At 41.5% G+C, this 17,150-nt stretch overlaps 2 protein-coding genes across 2 annotated transcripts; both read right to left on the bottom strand.

The window, feature by feature from the left end:
• Positions 1-834: 834 nt before the first annotated feature.
• Positions 835-1,490, bottom strand: LOC121977810 (16.9 kDa class I heat shock protein 2-like). The gene has a single exon (XM_042530231.1). The coding sequence runs from the start codon at positions 1,419-1,421 to the stop codon at positions 945-947; it is 477 nt and encodes a 158-aa protein (XP_042386165.1). The 5' UTR covers positions 1,422-1,490; the 3' UTR covers positions 835-944.
• Positions 1,491-6,719: 5,229 nt separating this feature from the next.
• On the bottom strand, positions 6,720-8,068 carry LOC121978512. Its single transcript, XM_042530849.1, has 2 exons — positions 6,951-8,068; positions 6,720-6,768 (listed from the first exon to the last, which is right to left on the bottom strand). The coding sequence occupies exons 1-2, from the start codon at positions 8,066-8,068 to the stop codon at positions 6,720-6,722; spliced, it is 1,167 nt and encodes a 388-aa protein (XP_042386783.1).
• Positions 8,069-17,150: the final 9,082 nt, after the last annotated feature.

Genomic DNA, 17,150 nt, shown 5'->3' with positions numbered 1-17,150 from the left:
TATAATTTATAAGGTACTGATAACATCATCTTCTGTATGTGACACCACATACTATGTTATCTACAATATAAATTAAATGAACAACTACAAACAAATGTAGATAATTAGACCAAATGTGATTCTTTATTCATAATGAATGTTTACAAAGCTTAGGCTTTCAGTATACACTCCAACACAAACAGCATGGTCGGCGGCCGGAGCGGACAGAGTATCGTACGGTGGAAGTTTCCACCGTCACATCAGGGATATGCTCGGACGATTACGGAATGGGGTCAGACATGCTTTTCTAACACAACCCTACTGAGGTATGTTTGGGGAAGCGTGCACACATCGAAAAGCGTGTCCATGCATCCCCGGGGTCCTATATAAGGACTCCCAGACTTTGACGGAGGTATGATTCTCATCACTGTAGCTATAGTAGCGTTACTTCGTTTCTCTTCTTCTTCACTGCCTGACTTGAGCGTCGGAGGGTCGTCGTCGGGAAACCTTTCCCGGCTCGACTTCTTTGCAGGTTCGCCGGAGATCCACATCACCAGTCGAAAACAGCGGAGAATGTCACGTCCTCAGTGTCCATCGACTCAACGCTCGGACAGGATCACACGCCTTATTATATATTTAAAATATTTATTTCTAAACCCTAAACCCTAAACCCTAAACCCTAAACAGCGGAGAATGTCACGTCCTCAGTGTCCATCGACTCAACGCTCGGACAGGATCACACGCCTTATTATATATTTAAAATATTTATTTCTATTAAAATTCAAACTCTATTACTCTCATGTATTCATTTTTACACCCCACTCACAAGTCTACGACAACGAGTACGCACGTACATGCAAACCAAGAACACTGAGCACACTGCAGCCGCGCGTGCATTCTTATTTATTTATATAGATTTTAGATAAAGACACGATTTTCCGTCTAATGATTAATGAAAGCTTCATTCAGCCGGAGATCTCGACGGACTTAACCTCCGGCGCCTTCTTCACCTCCACCTTAGGGATCGTCACCGTCAGCACGCCGTTCTCCATGCTCGCCTTCACCTGGTCCATCTTGGCGTTCTCCGGCAGGCGGAATCGGCGCAGGAACTTGCCGCTGCTGCGCTCCACGCGGTGCCACTTGTCCTCCTTCTCCTCTCGTTCCTTGGCGCGCTCGCCGCTGATCTGGAGGACCCGCCCTTCCTCCACCTCCACCTTCACCTCCTCCTTTTTGACGCCGGGGAGATCCGCCTTGAACACGTGCGCCTCGGGGGTCTCCTTCCAGTCGACGCGGGTGTTGGCGAAGGCGGAAGTTTCGTCCACGAAGAAGCTTGGGCGCGTCCCGGCGAGGGAGCGGAAGGCGTCGAAGGGGAAGCCTTCGAAAGGATCGAAGACGTCGAGAGAGAAAGGGTCGAAAATGTTGCTGCGCCTCACGATCGACATGACTCAATTGAAAGTAGTAGAATGGAAATCGTAGTTCTCGCTGCTTTGTTGAAGAGTGAAGACGATTGCTTTGAGTTTGTTTGATGGTTATCACAGAGATAGAAGGGGGCATGCATTTATAGGACTAATTAATTCAGTAGATGGAGCCGGAACTCTCCGGACTCTATTGTCAACGTGGCAGCGATCGATCTAGAAATAACTGGACACATATTTCAGCCATAAAAGTGCCAACTGAGGAACGATAAAATAAATAAGATATATATGCGGTTTTGATGTTGTGTCTGACTCGGTGCTCAATATTTGTATCCGAGTGGGTGTGGATGCGCATTGAGCGCTATGTATATATATCAACCCAATTTCGAATTTAAGGTTAGTCCCGCAGATATAAAGACCGAGTCACTTAATTATGATTCGACCTAAACTGAAAACGAAGGGCCTGAATCGGATAGACAGACTCGTGGGAGTGATTGAGACACACACGGAGGAGGTAGACTAACATGCAAGGAGTAAGTGGAGTGCACGGTGAAATCCTCTCTCTGACTCTCACCCTGCCTATCCATATAAATGGGTATCATATACCACTGACTTAATTAGTTGAATTATTAAGTGACATGTTGATTGTCACATAAAATTTTATGGTCAAATTTCGGGACTAATAAAACATAAATCTCTATAACTTATTTAAACTCATTCCATCTATCACTTACCTTATCAGTTATTGTGATTTATATCCTCCCTGTTGATCCTGGGATAGATTGATCGAGGCGCTAGGGCGGACTGGCAGAGGCACTGGGACGAACGTATTCACCTTTTGTCATATATAAATGGGTATCGTCATACAGATATGCAATACTATATTTTATCAATTAGAGCATCCACAATGGATCTATATTATAACATTCGTCACCTCATCAAAAAGCATAGGGTCCACTGTCACATACCCATTATAACAACACATCTCTTTCATACACATTCCTTTTAATGTTAATACTCATTATTCATGGATCACATAGTCAACTCAATCATCTTAAAATTATATCATATTAAATAAATAAATTTTAAAATATTAAAATTATTATTATTATTATTTTTAATAATAACAGTTAACTAACCGTTATAATTTTTTTTAATTTAATTCAAATTAAATAAAAAATAAATTATATATAAATAAAATAATATAAAATACAAACCTAAATCCTTGGAAAAAAATATGTAAAAAAAATAAATTATTACCATTTAAAAAAATAATATTATTACTAAAAATACACTCATTATTTATTATTTATCTATTTTATTTGATTTTTAATTTTTAATTTTAAAATTTATATTTTTTTAATAAAAAACTATAAAAAATACACTTTCCGGGGTGGGCCAGGGCTGGCCCACCCCATACCACATTAACACGTTAAAGTCATGAACGTGTTAATGTGAAGGGGTGTTATAACACCTCTTCACATTGGTTTTAACATCAATGAGAGTCTTATAATACCCCATTAAGGAGTAATATGGATGCTCTTAGTAATGATAAATATTTGGTTAAAATTGAATCAAAATAATCAAAATTGAATAAATTGGATTTTTAAGAATCAACTAAACTAAACAAACTAAAATTTTCAAATCGACTGAACACATAAAATATTAGTTAATTTAATTTTTAACCTAATTAACCGAACTTTTGGATTTTTGGATTTATTTGAATGCCTCTTCCTCAAACCTCCTCTAACATTATTTCTTCTTTTATCTTGATAGTTGTTTCTTCTTCTTTCTTCAAACCAATTTCGAAAGGGCTACAGCAAAAGCTTCATCATCCTCATCCTGCTGTGAGGAGAGGAAGAATTCAACAGTTATCCGCTCCACAATTGTTCTTTTTCATCGATTCATCGGAGGTACCTCCAACTGATCTAAGACACCTCGACTATTGTTCATCCGAGTTACCTCCAATCAACTAAGGTGTCTCAGGTCATTTCTACAACAACTAATCTGCTAGGTGAGGCATCATGAGTCTTCAAGTCTTCATAGTCAACTTCAAGACTTCCTTGGGTGGTGCTCGTTTGGGTGATGCTCCGGCCTTCTGGGTGATGCTCCGGCCTTCTCGTCGAACATGTTTCATCATGGCTTTGTTGGTCTAGAATCGGATAGGATAGCACACCCAAAGCACACAAGAAGAAACAAGAAGAATATGACAAATAGGAACTTCACTTATGAAAGGAAACCTTACACCGAGATACCTTCTACATGCCTCTACGACCCTTTATATAGCATCACAAATGATAAGAGGATGAACCACGAGATCCATAAAAATATGATCTAGATGAGATTCATAAAAATAGGATCTAGATCCATAAAAATAGGTAGACCGAGTAATAACTAATTATCAAAAAAATAAAAAAAAAATAAGAATAAAAAACTAATGACGTGGAGGGATTATTTTCTCACATTACTCCCCCTAATCCTGACATAATTCTAAGTCACGGACGCCGAGTAGTTGTCGCATGACAGCTAACTTCACTCCTGGCAATACTTTAGTTAATGCATCGGCTCGCTGTTCTCCAGTATTAACGAACTCAACCACAATTCGTCCCTTCTCAACGCATTCTCTGATAAAATGAAACGTTGTATCTATATGCTTGCTTCGACCATGGAATATCGGATTCTTCATGAGGGCTATGGCAGATTTGTTGTCAACAAATAAAGTTACCGGCTTTGGCTCTACACCGGTTAATTAGCTGGCAAGGCTCCTCAACCACAAAGCATGGCAGGCCGCAGTTGTGGCTGCCATGAACTCTGCCTCACAAGATGAAAGCGCCACTGTCTTCTGCTTCTGTGAGTTCCAGGACACCAAACTTTCATTAAAATAGAAAGTCATTCCACTTGTGCTTTTCCTTCCATCGAGATCGTCGGCTAAGTCACTGTCCGAGTAGCCAAATACACCAATTTCTTGGGGTCCCTTTATGTAAGCAAGTCCAAAATAGATTGTACCTTTCAAATACCTGAGAATTTGTTTGACCACCTTGTGATGCATGATTGTAGGCCTCTCCATGTATCTGCTCGTCATTCCGACAGAATATGACAGGTCTAGCCGTGTGTGTAACAAATATCTCAAATAACCAATGATGCGTCGATACTCCGTGGCGTCAACTGGAGTCCCTTCCAAGTCTTTATGCAGTTGTGTCTTGGGTTCCATTGGATGCTTTGTGGAATTGGAGTCTGTCATCTTGAACTGAGATAGAATTTTCTTGGCATGATTGCCTAAGTAAAATTCGGCTCTTCTGTTGCTCCACTTCAATCCCTAAGTAGTAGGAGAGAAGACCTAAATCACTCATCTCAAATTCTGTCATCATTTGTTGTTTGAACTTGTTGATTTTTTCTATGCTACTTCCTGTCACGATGAGATCATCGACATACACTCCAACAAGTATCCTTTCTTCTCCTTCACCTCTTGTATATACTGCATGTTCTTTAGAACATTTTTTAAAGCCAAGCTCTTCCAAACTCCTGTTCAAACGCATGTTCCAAGCACGTGGAGCTTGCCGCAGTCCATAGAGGGCCTTGGACAACCTGTATACCTTATGTTTCTGATTTTGTACTTCAAACCCTTCTGGTTGAGTGACATATATTTCTTCTTCTAACTCTCCGTTAAGGAATGCTGACTTCACGTCTAGATGGTGTACCTCCCAGCTTTGATTTGCCGCAAGCGCAAGAATGACTCGAATAGTGTCAAGTCTAGCGACAGACGCAAACACTTCTTCAAAGTCAATGCCTTGTCTTTGTACATAGCCTTTAGCCACTAATCTTGCTTTGAACTTAACGACTTTTCCATCTGAATCTTTCTTCAATTTGAACACCCACTTTAGGTCAATAGGCTTGTGGCCTAATGGGAGCTCAGTTAGGTTCCAGGTATTGTTCATCTCAATGGATTTCAGCTCTTTCTCCATTGCTTCATACCAGCAAGCCTCGGTTGCAGCTTCTTGATAACATGTCGGCTCTTCAGATATCACCATCATCACCTCACCCTCTTCTTCAATAATACCAACCACTTCCTCAGTGTTGGCGTAGATATCAACAATGGACCTAAAACGGACCGGTCCTTCATAAGACTCGGGTGAGTTTGTTACCGAAGACGAGGAAGTTGTATTGGTGTTCGATAATGGTGTAGATGGACTTGATGCTCCTGCCACGGCTACTGTCAGTGTTGTGACATCTTCCGTTGCGGCCTCAATGTCTGCTGCAACAATCACCTCATCGGTGCTGAATGCATCCACCACCATAAACTCTGGTACCCTTTCTTCATTATTGGCACCTGCATTCCATGTCCATTCACAATTTTCTCGAAACATCACATCTCTACTTACTTGTAGCTTGCCATGCCTTGGATCAAATAGACGATGAGCTTTGCAGCCTTCCTCGACACCCAAGTATACCATGGGTGAGCTTCTGTCGTCAAGTTTCTTGAGGTGAGGGGTTGTATTTTTCACATATGCAACATAACCGAACACTCTCAAGTGGGCGAGATGTGGCTTTCTCCCCATCCAAGCTTCAAAAGGCGTGCGCTCTCCTAGTGCCTTAGTTGGGAGACAGTTTAACAGATAGACAGCATGCCTAACCGCCTCTCCCCAGAACCTTGCCGGCATATGTGTACCCTTGAGGAGAAATCTTGTCATGGCCATCACGGTGCGATTACGGCGCTCCACAATACCATTTTATTGGGGTGTGTAGGGAGCCGTTAGATGTCGTTCGATTCCTTCATTTTCACAGAACTGAGTGAACTCTATGGATAGAAACTCGCCGCCCCGGTCTGTCCGGAGTGTTTTGATCTTGTATTCAGTCTTGGTCTCCGTCAATAATTTGAACTTCTTGAATGCTCGGAATGCATCATTCTTTGCTGCCAATATAAACACTCACATCCATCTTGTAAAATCATCAACAATCAGAAGGAAATACTTGTTACCGGCTAGTGTACATGGTGAGATTGACCCATAAATATCAGCATGGATAAGTTCCAACGGCTTCTCCGCTCTAAAGTTTGCTTGGCACGGGAATGATGACCTTGCATGCTTGGCGATCACACACACTTCGCAAAGCTTGTTCGGCTGGGGCAATAGAGGCACATCAACCTCCAATTTCTTCTCCCCTAACAGCTTCAAGTCATGGAAATTGGCATGTCCGAGCCTTGTATGTCATAACCAGGTTGGGTCTTCTAGGCTTGCTAGGAGACAGACTTGCTTGAATGTCTTCAAGGTTATCTTGTACAAGCGATTTTGTGTTCGCTTTACCAGCATCAAGAGCTTCCCGCTCCTATCAATCACCTTCATGGTATCTCTTTCCATGTGCACCTCGTTCCCAGTTTCTGTCAATTGATCGAGACTTATGATATTACTACAAAGTTTTGGAATGTAGTATACCTCGTGGAGAGCCTTCTGATTGTCGTTCTTGCATTCGAACACAACCGTCCCCTTGCCCATGATCTCAATGGTTGATCCATCGCCAAACCTCACCCTCCCGGTGATGGTTTCATCTAGTTCTTGAAACTTCTCGTGATGATCAGTCATGTGGTTGCTGGCATCGTTGTCAAGGTACCAGACGTCTTCATCTCCTTTCTTAACGCCGCGGTACATCTCCGGTAGCAACCTATCTTCACTGAGCATAATGGTATCCTGCCGCTCACGCCTAGTGTCAGACTCCTTGTGGGACACGGTCATCATCAGTGCTGGCTCTTCATCGGTGGCACAAGTGAGGTGAGCCTCATCATCACACCGCTTGTTGTAGCATTTGGATGCATAATGCCCCATTTTCTCGCAATTGAAACACTTTATATGTCTCTTGTCTCGAGTGCCACTGTTGTTGTCGCTAGTCCCTCCTGCACTGTCTTGGCGTTGCGTACCACGACCACGGCCAAGCCCTCGCCCACGTCCACGCCATTTGCCACGACTAGGGCTGCTGGACCCACGACCCTTTCCTCCTGACGAAGTGTCCACGTTGCTCCCCTTCTGTCGCATTTGCCATTCGGCATGAGTAACTAGGAGCTCTCCTTCAGTGTCGTTGGTGTTGCCGCGTAATCGTAATGTTCGTTCCCCGTACGCCTTCAGTCGTCCAATAGTCTCCTCAAATGATATCGTCTCAAGGTCGTGAAACTGCTCAATACCAGCAAAAATAGGGAAGAACTTATCAGGGACAGAATCGAGTAACTTTTTTACCAAAGATGAATCTTCAAGCGTGGCACCAAGAGCGGATAACTTGCTGCTCATAGCACTGAGTTTGCCAGCAAACTCATCAATCATGTCGGTCTCCTTCATCCGGAGGGCGTCAAACTCGCTCTTCAGCGTTTGTACGCATGCCTTCTTAACTCGATCACTTCCAAGGTACCTCGTCTTGAAGCTGTCCCAGACTTCCTTCGCCGTCTTCCTTTTTGCGATCTGGAGAAGTATGTCTTCGGGGACACACTGCAAGATGTATGCATGTGCCTTTTTATCCTTCTTTGCATCCACCTGGGCTCCTTCCACTGGCTCCACCGCCTTCCAGACTCCCTGGGCATCAAGGATCGCCTCTGTCTTTATTGCCCGCACAGTATAATTGTGAGGGCTTAGCATCGGATAGGGAAATGGCACTCCGTCGTTCTCCTTCACAGCAACTTGTGGGATGCAAGACATTTTTGTGGAATCGTGGATTCTTGGGTGTTCTATACTACCAAGGCTCTGATACCAAATGTTGGTCTAGAATCGGATAGGATAGCACACCCAAAGCACACAGCACACAAGAAGAAACAAGAAGAATAGGACAAATAGGAACTTCACTTATGAAAGGAAACCTTACACCGAGATACCTTCTACATGCCTCTACGACCCTTTATATAGCATCACAAATGATAAGAGAACGAACTACGAGATCCATAAAAATAGGATCTAGATGAGAGCCATAAAAATAGGATCTAGATCCATAAAAATAGGTAGACCGAGTAATAACTAATTATCAAGAAAATAAAAAAAATAAGAATAAAAAACTAATGATGTGGAGGGATTATTTTCTCACAGGCTTCTCGTCCCTTGGATACACTGCGTGCATCCTTCAACTAATGTACTCTTCCGTAGTTTCTTGTCCCTCAGATACACCAAGCTCGTCGACTCTCTTCCCGTGTCATCCTTCATGCTCACTGCGTCTTCTGCTCGACTTCTTATTTCCTAAGTTTCTGCACACTTAGACAAAAGGCATCAAACATACACGAGATCTAATTTAACTTGATTAATCACATCAAAACTACCTTGGGGTACTTATAAAGTTTTCCAAATTGTCCGAGTTGTAGGGAATAAAAAGAGAATCTCAGTTAGCTATCATATTGATCTAAGGTAGAGTTTCGTACCTAAGGTAAATTGCAGTTCGATTTTTATCGGGCTTAGCCCAAATATATACAAAAGGCCTTCTTCAAGTAGATGATTGATGTTGGACTCCAAACCGGCCAAAGTCTTAGTAGCTTTTATGAAGGTGGGCTCCGAGTGATGATTACGTAGGTTGGGAACATTGGGCGATTCAATCTACTAGCCAATCTATCATGAAACGAGAGGATCCAATCAGATATAGATGCAATGAGATTTACATCCCTTATTGGAAGTCGACATCAAATCAAAATAGACACACTTGGATTGGGCTTGGAAAAAAAAGACATCTATGTCTATCTTCTTTGGAAAATAAAAGTAGTGGAAGATAGGTGTTGAATGGGATTCAATAGAACCAGAAAAGGATGATTACTCCGCATAGTAGTCGGAAGACATTTAGGGCTAACTGTTGGAGAGAAATACGAAAATATTGGGAGACCCCTAAAAAGAAGAGTATAATTGAGAATTGGAGGACCCCAACATTTTGGTCCTTAAAAAAGGGGATGAATTTAGGTGGAGGGAGGTGCAGTTTATTAAGATCATTGGGAATGATAATACGATGGTTGGCAAGAATTTTAAAGGTTAACCTAATCTAATCTATATCTCTACCACAAGGTGGGGACATCATAAACCATGGCTCGAAAGGAAAAATAGGAGTGAAGAGCAAGAAGCAGGAATCGAGAATACTAGGAAGAGGAAGAAGAAAAAACAAATGACTTATAGTTTAAAGGAATTGAAGGAGTTGGAAGAAATTGCCACAGACGCCGCAAAGAAGAAGATCAAGGTGAACGAATTCGTGTCCTCTTCACCACTTTTATAAAAAGCTATAACCCTCAGATTTTGGCTATCAATCTAGAGGACAAAAGGGTGAGTAAATCATCAAGGTCGTCCGATCAAAAACAAACGTCAGAATCCCAATAGTCGCCTTGAAAGGACAATGTCGACGTAACAATACTACATGGTGGTCTCTCACAAGCTCATATTTATGATCGACTTGATAGGCTCATCATCATATGGATACGCCATCATGTATATCACCAAGCATTTATGACCTCTTAATCGCATGTTTTCGAGGCACTAACAGTACGGCGACAAGATTTGAAAGATGACATCAGCCCTACAAAATTCAGCTGATCGGCAAACTAGACCATACCACTGTCTAGTCATTCATATAAGTACCCCGTGATAGTTTTGATGTGATCAACCAAGTCAAGTTAAGTCCTGTTGTGGTTTGATATCTTATATCTAAGTGTGCAGGAACTTAGAAGCACAAGAAGTTGAGCGAAAGACTCAACTAGCGAGAAAAACGGTACGGGAGAGAGTCGACCGACTCAGTGCATCCAAGGGACGAGATGCTGTGGAAGAGTACACTAGAGGATGAGAATGGAGCGCTCGAGATTTCTGAGGAATGACAAGCTGGAGCAAAAGACTGGTCTAGAAGGTCGAAAAATGGATTCAGGTGAGCCCTATTCTGAATGACCGAAATCACCCAAACGAGCGGAGCCAGGACGGAAGACCTAGACTGAAAGTCAACTCGAAGTTGATTGCAGTCCAAGAGCCCGGACGGTTCAAGCGCCCGGACATGGTCTGGGCGCCTGGATCCCCCGGGGCAACCCGGGAGCACCTCGACCTGCTCGGCGATGCGCATAAGATTTATAAGGGTTCTAGCGCCAGGAGCTGGTCCAGGCGCCTGAACCAGATAGGTTATCCAGACCCGTTGTGACACGATCTGTTGCGAGGTGGATAAAATTTATCCACACCCAGGCGCCCATAACCCTTCTAGATGCTCGAATCAGGGCTATAAATATAGTCATGATCCCAGTAGTTCATAACAACACTTGTAAATGATTCTCTTTCTGTTCTACTATATTTTTGAGCTGTCAACGTTGTAAGAGGCTACTCCGCCCAAAGGATATTTTTAGTGATCCTGGATTAGTAATCCTCTGATTGTAAACCAAGTAAATCTATCTGTGCCTCTCTCTTTAATTAATTAGTTTCTAAATTCTTTTGTACAAGTGCTTGTCTTAATCAAGCTATAAGATCGAGAAAGGTATTTATTTATCTTTTGTGTAGGATAATTCACCCCTCTCTTGTCGGCCACCAAGGACCAACAAGTGGTATCAGAGTCCAACCGCTTCAAAAGGATTAACCACCGACTGAAGCAAAGAAGACGATGGTCGGACCGAGCATCTATCTGCCTAAGTTCAAGGGGGAGTTCGCGATTTGAAAAAAGAAGATGGAGGTATTTTTGAAAACTAACTTTGAATTATTAATAATAATGAAATATGATTTTGTAGCACTGAAGGATCAACAAGGGAAAGACAAGGAAGAACATCAATGGACCAAAAAGGAGCAAGCCGACTTCATGGCAAATGACAAGGCAAAATTCCAAGTAAAGAGCGTTTTACTGGCACGAGAAGTCAACCGAATTGGAGCCTTCGAATCAGCTAAAGAGCTCTGAGAGAAATTTCTAGAACTACATAAAGAAACCTCGGAGACAAAACTCATGAGACGGGACATGCTCCGGAACCAGATAAGTAACCTCCAATTGGAAGAAGGTGAAATTGTCGCACACCTCCACTCAAGGATCAAAGAATTCATCACCAGACTCATGAATCTCAGAGAAAAGGTAATCAATCAAGATTCGCTAAGTACACACTTAACGCATTTCCTAGGACTACTGAATGGTCAACCCTAGTAAATGCATATTTCATCTCTAGGGACTTAGAGGTAAGTTATTTAGAGAAATTGTTTTCGACATTTGAAATTTATGAATCTAAATATGCAGATCTAAAGACGAAGACGATACAAAACATTGCCCTAAAGGCAAAAGTGGATGAACCAAAGTCTGAAACATCCCTTGACGATGACGAAACGATATTCATGTAAGGAAATTCGAAAAAAAAAATTAAGGTTAATAAATTCAATCAAGTGTAGGCCAAGAAAAGGAGAAGAAAAGTAAGATGTTATTAATGCAATGAAGAATGGCACGTCAAAGACAACTGTCCAAAATTAAAGAACAAGAAGAAGGATAAGAAGTTGACCCAGACAAAGCACAAAAACTTAAAGGTGACATGGGACGAAACATCGTCAGAGTCGGAGATCGAAGCCCACGCCGGACTTGCGTTGATGGCAAGTCACCAAGAAGAATAAGACGAAGCGAGCTCATCTTAGATGAGCATCGAAAGCATCGAAGAAGGAAGAGCAATATCAGAAGGAAGTAGCACTACAGGGGGAGCTTCAGATAAAGGGATTGAAGAGGTAAGTCAAGTATGATCACTGCCTCCTGACAAATTGTACAAGTTTATAAAAATCTAGCCTAAAACTTCCTGTCACTTAGAAAATGATAATAAAAAATTATTAAAATAAAATCATGAGTTAAAAGGAACCTTAGCAACATCTTGTCGATTGAAAAGATTTCGACAAACTAAAAGGGAACCTTAGCAACATCTTGTCGATTAGAAGATTTCGACAAACTAAAAATTGAACATGAAAAATTAAAAGTAGAAATAGAGAATCTAAAGAACATTGCATGTTCAAATATTACTATTTCAAATTTCAAAAAGTATCAAGGACTAAATTAACAATTTAGATACCACAAGAGCCAAATTAAAAAATTATCATGTAAATATATTCCTAGAAATTTTTTATCAATCCGGTAGGAAGAAATCTATTTTAATTCCAAAATCATACTTAAATTAAATTTTTATGCATATATCACTTTTAAATTGATTTAATTTTACTTAAAATTGACTAGCATTCTAAATAAATTGTTTCGTTTAAATTCTGTTCGAAATTAAGTAGATAGTAATTTTTCTAAGAAAGATGATTTCATCTCTTTTCTGAAAAAATATTTTCAGAATTTTCTGTTCATTAGATTATTTCTTATGAATTTTCTAACAAAAATTATATTTTTTAATTTTAAAATATTTCTTCAGAATTTTCTGTTCATTAGATTATTTCTTATGAATTTTCTAACAAAAAATATATTTTTTAATTTTAAAAATATTTCTCAAAGTTATCTTTGCGAACTTTACTTATTTTGTTTTTGTGAAATCTTATCATTTTATCTATCTAAAAAAAAATTTTAACTGTTGGTTAATTTTCTATGAATTATTTATCCAAATACTACCTTTTAATATTAAAAATTCTCGAAAAGTTATTTTTTGATAACTTTTTTTTTTTTGCAAAGCAACTTGCTATAATACAAATTTAGAAAAATTTTCGAGCTTAAAAACTATTTTTAAGTAACTTTTAAATAAAATATGTCTTTACGTAGAAAAAATTTTATTACTTCTTAAATTAATTTTAAATTTTTGTTAAAATTTTATCTCTAATTTAGCTATGACGGTTTAACCATTATAAAAATTTTCATAATTTTTTCATGATTAAAAATATTTTTCAAATTATTTTTTCAAAAATGATTTATAAATTGTGAAAATTCAGATTTTCGAAACTTAAAGTTTATGATTTTTCTGGATGATAGTCACTGTATTTTTATCCCTTAGACTCTATTTTGAATTTACTTTAAGTTATTTTCATAGCATACCCATATTTTTAATGTGACAAAAGAGGGAGAATAAAAGATTGAGTATAAGGGAATGGTACATTTTGAATTTTACTCATTTTTTTAATTACAAATTTTATACTTATTACCAAACTGTGTTTGTTTTTATTTTTACCCTAACTTAACTTAGTTCGCTCACATCAAAAAGAGATAGATTGTAAGTACTCCGTTGTAGTTTTAATATGATCAATGAAGTCAAGTTAGGTCCTGTTGTGGTTTGATGCCTTGTGTTTAAGTGTGTAGGAACTTAGGAGCACAAGAAGTTGAGCGGAAGACGTAGCTAGCGAGGACAACACGGGAAAGAGTGGACGGGCTCGATACGTCCGAGGGACGAGGTGCTAGGGAAGAGTATGTTGGCGGACGAGAAGGGAGTGTGCAACGTTTCCAAGGGACAAGAAGTCTGAGTGGAAGAATGCTCGAGAATGTCGGAAAATGAGTTTGGGTGAGCTCTATTCAGGATGGTCGAAATTACCCAAACGAGCGGAGCCAAAGCGGAAGACCCTAACTGAAAGTCAACTCGAAGTTGACTGCAGTCCAAGCACCCGGACCTAGTCCGAGAGCCCAGATCTTCCAAGTGCCCAGACATAGTCCGGGCACCCGGATCCTCCAGGGCAGCCCAGGGGCGCCTCGACCTGCTCGACGATGCGGATAAGATTTATAAGGGTCCAGGCGCCCGGAGCTAGTCCAAGCGTCTAGACCAGAGAGTTTATCCAGACCCGTTGTGATGTGATCTGTTGAGACGTGGATAAAGTTTTATCCATCCTCAGGTGCCCGGTGTTAGGATCTCTTCGTACGCGGCTAGAGAGGGGGGGTGTGAATAGCCGCCCCAAATCGCTCGTTTCTTCCTACAATTCGTTAGCGCAGCGGAAAAATAAACTAGAAACGAAAGGAAGAATATCAAACCTTAACACAGCGATGTACGAGGTTCGGAGATGATGCTCCTACTCCTCGGCGTGTCCGTAAGGTGGACGAACCCAATCAATCCGTCGGTGGATGAGTCCCCGGAAAACCGGCTAATAAAAACTCCTTCTGGGTGGAGAAACCTCGCCACACTTGTTTGCAACAGCAAACAGGAGTACAAGTACAAAGAATAAGCAAGAAATACAATAAGAATACACAAGCACTCTACCAATCTTGTTTTCTCGTCGACTGGAGTCCGGATGAAACAGCAGCTTCAAAAACCCTAACAGCAGCAGCTGTTCCAGTCGGGGAAGCTCACGCGAAGCTTTCGGAAGGAACTCAAACAGAGCTCTTATCGCAGCCCACAAATCTTCAGCAGAAGAGAAGAAAGAAAGGAGAGAAAGCACAGAAGATGCCCTCGATCCTTTATACCTGTGAAGAAGAAACAGCGAAGAAACTAGCCGTTGCGTCGCAACGGCTAGAACCCTGATCGGTCTGTGGACCGATCAGGGAACCTCCTGATCGGTCCACAGACCGATCAGGAAACTTCCTGATCGGTCTGGGGACCGATCAGAAAGCTTTCACAGAGAGTTGCCCAACTCTCTGTGTGGAATCTAATCGGTCCCCGGACCGATCCCACCTCAGGTGGTAGCGTCCCTGATCGGTCCCGGGGACCGATCAGGCTCCAAGCTGATCGGTCCCCAGACCGATCAGTAAGCCCACAGAACCATGATCACCTTCTGTTTGTCATCTGATCGGTCACCAGATCGATCAGATACACAAACGTATCGCTGGATCGGTCTGCAGACCAATCTAGAGCTTGGTTTTTGCCCAAACCAAGTCCCAAACCTTCCAAACCAATATCCGGTCAACCTTGACCTATTGGTACATCATGCTTAGCATCCGGTCACTCCCTTGACCTGCTAAGACTCCCCACCAAGTGTCCGGTCAATCCCTTTGACCCACTTGGACTTTCCTCTTCGTGCCAAGTATCCGGTCACTCCTATGACTTACTTGGACTTCCCATCACCAGATGTCCGATCACCCTTGATCCATCTGGATTTTCCCTTGCTCGGCTTCACTCACCAGGACTTTGACCTAGCTTCACTCACTAGGGTTTTCACACTGCCTAACATCCCAGTTAGGACTTTCTCACTGCCTGGCTTCACTCATCAGGACTTTCCAACTGCCTAACATCCCAGTTAGGACTTTCCCACTGCCTGGCTTCACTCACCAGGACTTTCCACCTGCCTAACATCCCAGTTAGGACTTTCCCACTGTCTGGCTTCACTCACCAGGACTTTCCACTTGCCTAACATCCCAGTTAGGACTTTCCCTCGTGCCAAGCTCCCTGCTTGGACTTCTCCGTGCCAAGTCTCCATACTTGGACTTTTCGCGTGCCAAGCTCCCTGCTTGGACTTTTCCAGTGCCAAGTCTCCATACTTGGACTTTTCCAGTGCCAAGCTCCCTGCTTGGACTTTTCCGTTGCCAAGTCTCCATACTTGGACTTTTTCCCGAATCAGGTCAACCAGGTCAACCTTGACCTACGGTTGCACCAATAATCTCCCAACCATCTATTCTTGTCTCACATCAAGAATAGAACTCTCTCACGAGTGTCAAACATCAACATGCAACTCAACTAGGTCAACCTTGACCTAAGGTTGCACCGACAATCTTCCCAAGTCAAACATCAAAATACAACTCGAGTCAAGTCACCTCGAGTCAGGTCAACCAGGTCAACCTTGACCTAAGGTTGCACCAACAATCTCCCCCTTTTTGATGTTTGACAAAACCCATAATCAAGTTAGGTTAACCCGATAACCTAACTTAGGTTTTCCAACCATCTTCCAATGTCCAATGTTCTTTCCTTGAACATTCTCTGGACATTCTCCCCTTAGGTTAACCCGATAACCTAACTTGGGTTCTCCAATAATTCTCCCCCTTTTTGACACACATCAAAAAGAATTCCAATGTTCCTCGAACATTCCTTGACATTCTTCCCCTAGCTTAGGTTAACCCGATAACCTAACTTGGGTTCTCCAATAATTCTCCAATGAATACTCTCCCTTTTTAACACACATCAAAAAGGAAAAAGGAGGGTATCAAGGTCAAGAGTTTCTTCCTAATGAAAGTCCCATACCTTTCATTGAAACTCTTAATTTCCCCCTTGATACTAAACTCAACAATCAACTTAGTGATAATCCCATATCACTAATCCTCAAAAGTCTTAAGGAGTAAAAACTCCCCCTAAAAGTCAACTCCCCCTTGACAATTAGGTAAAAACTCCCCCTAAAGGTCAACTCCCCCTTGACCATTGCACCAACAATGTCTTGGAGAATTTCAAACCTTTAGAAACCCGAAACTCAACTCCCAAAAACTGAAATTTCAGACACCTGCTGAAAATCAGAAACTGGCACGCACTGATCGGTCCTTAGACCGATCAAAAACCCCCTGGATCGGTCCCCAGACCGATCAGTCCTTCACCAGATCGCACCAAGCTTTCTGGATCGGTCTGCAGACCGATCCATGCTTCACTGGATCGGTCCGCAGACCGATCAGGACTTCCCTGGATCGGTCCCCAGACCGATCCAGACTCTGACAGGAGATTTCTGAAATTTCCTTCCCGAAATTCAGAAACTCCTAGAAAATTCCAGAAAATTCAAAAAATTGTGAAATTTTGAGGATACATTCCTCATATCATACACTATCAAGGAAAAATAGTTTTCTATGAAAATAGTTTCCATTTTTCAATCTTGATACAAAGTTCAAAAACTTTGAAATAGTTCAAGTTTAACTCAACTTTGTATCACAATGTTCAATGATGAATGCTAACACTAGGAAAGCTTCATCAAGGTTTTTCAAATCAATTTTAAAATGCTTTTAAAACCATTTGAA

The sequence above is a fragment of the Zingiber officinale genome, chromosome 4B (genome assembly GCF_018446385.1).
Source record: "Zingiber officinale cultivar Zhangliang chromosome 4B, Zo_v1.1, whole genome shotgun sequence".
NCBI classification, from domain to species: Eukaryota; Viridiplantae; Streptophyta; class Magnoliopsida; order Zingiberales; family Zingiberaceae; genus Zingiber; species Zingiber officinale.
This window is presented reverse-complemented; position numbering and strand designations above follow the sequence as displayed.

Bases quoted from the DNA above. Each gene is read 5' to 3' on its own strand.
- LOC121977810 (XM_042530231.1), bottom strand. From the start codon at position 1,421: ATGTCGATCGTGAGGCGCAGCAACATTTTCGACCCTTTCTCTCTCGAC.
- LOC121978512 (XM_042530849.1), bottom strand. From the start codon at position 8,068: ATGTCTTGCATCCCACAAGTTGCTGTGAAGGAGAACGACGGAGTGCCA. The intron at 6,769-6,950 runs GTTTCAAGAACT...ATCAATTGACAG, and splicing joins ATGACTGATCATCACGAGAA to AAACTGGGAACGAGGTGCAC.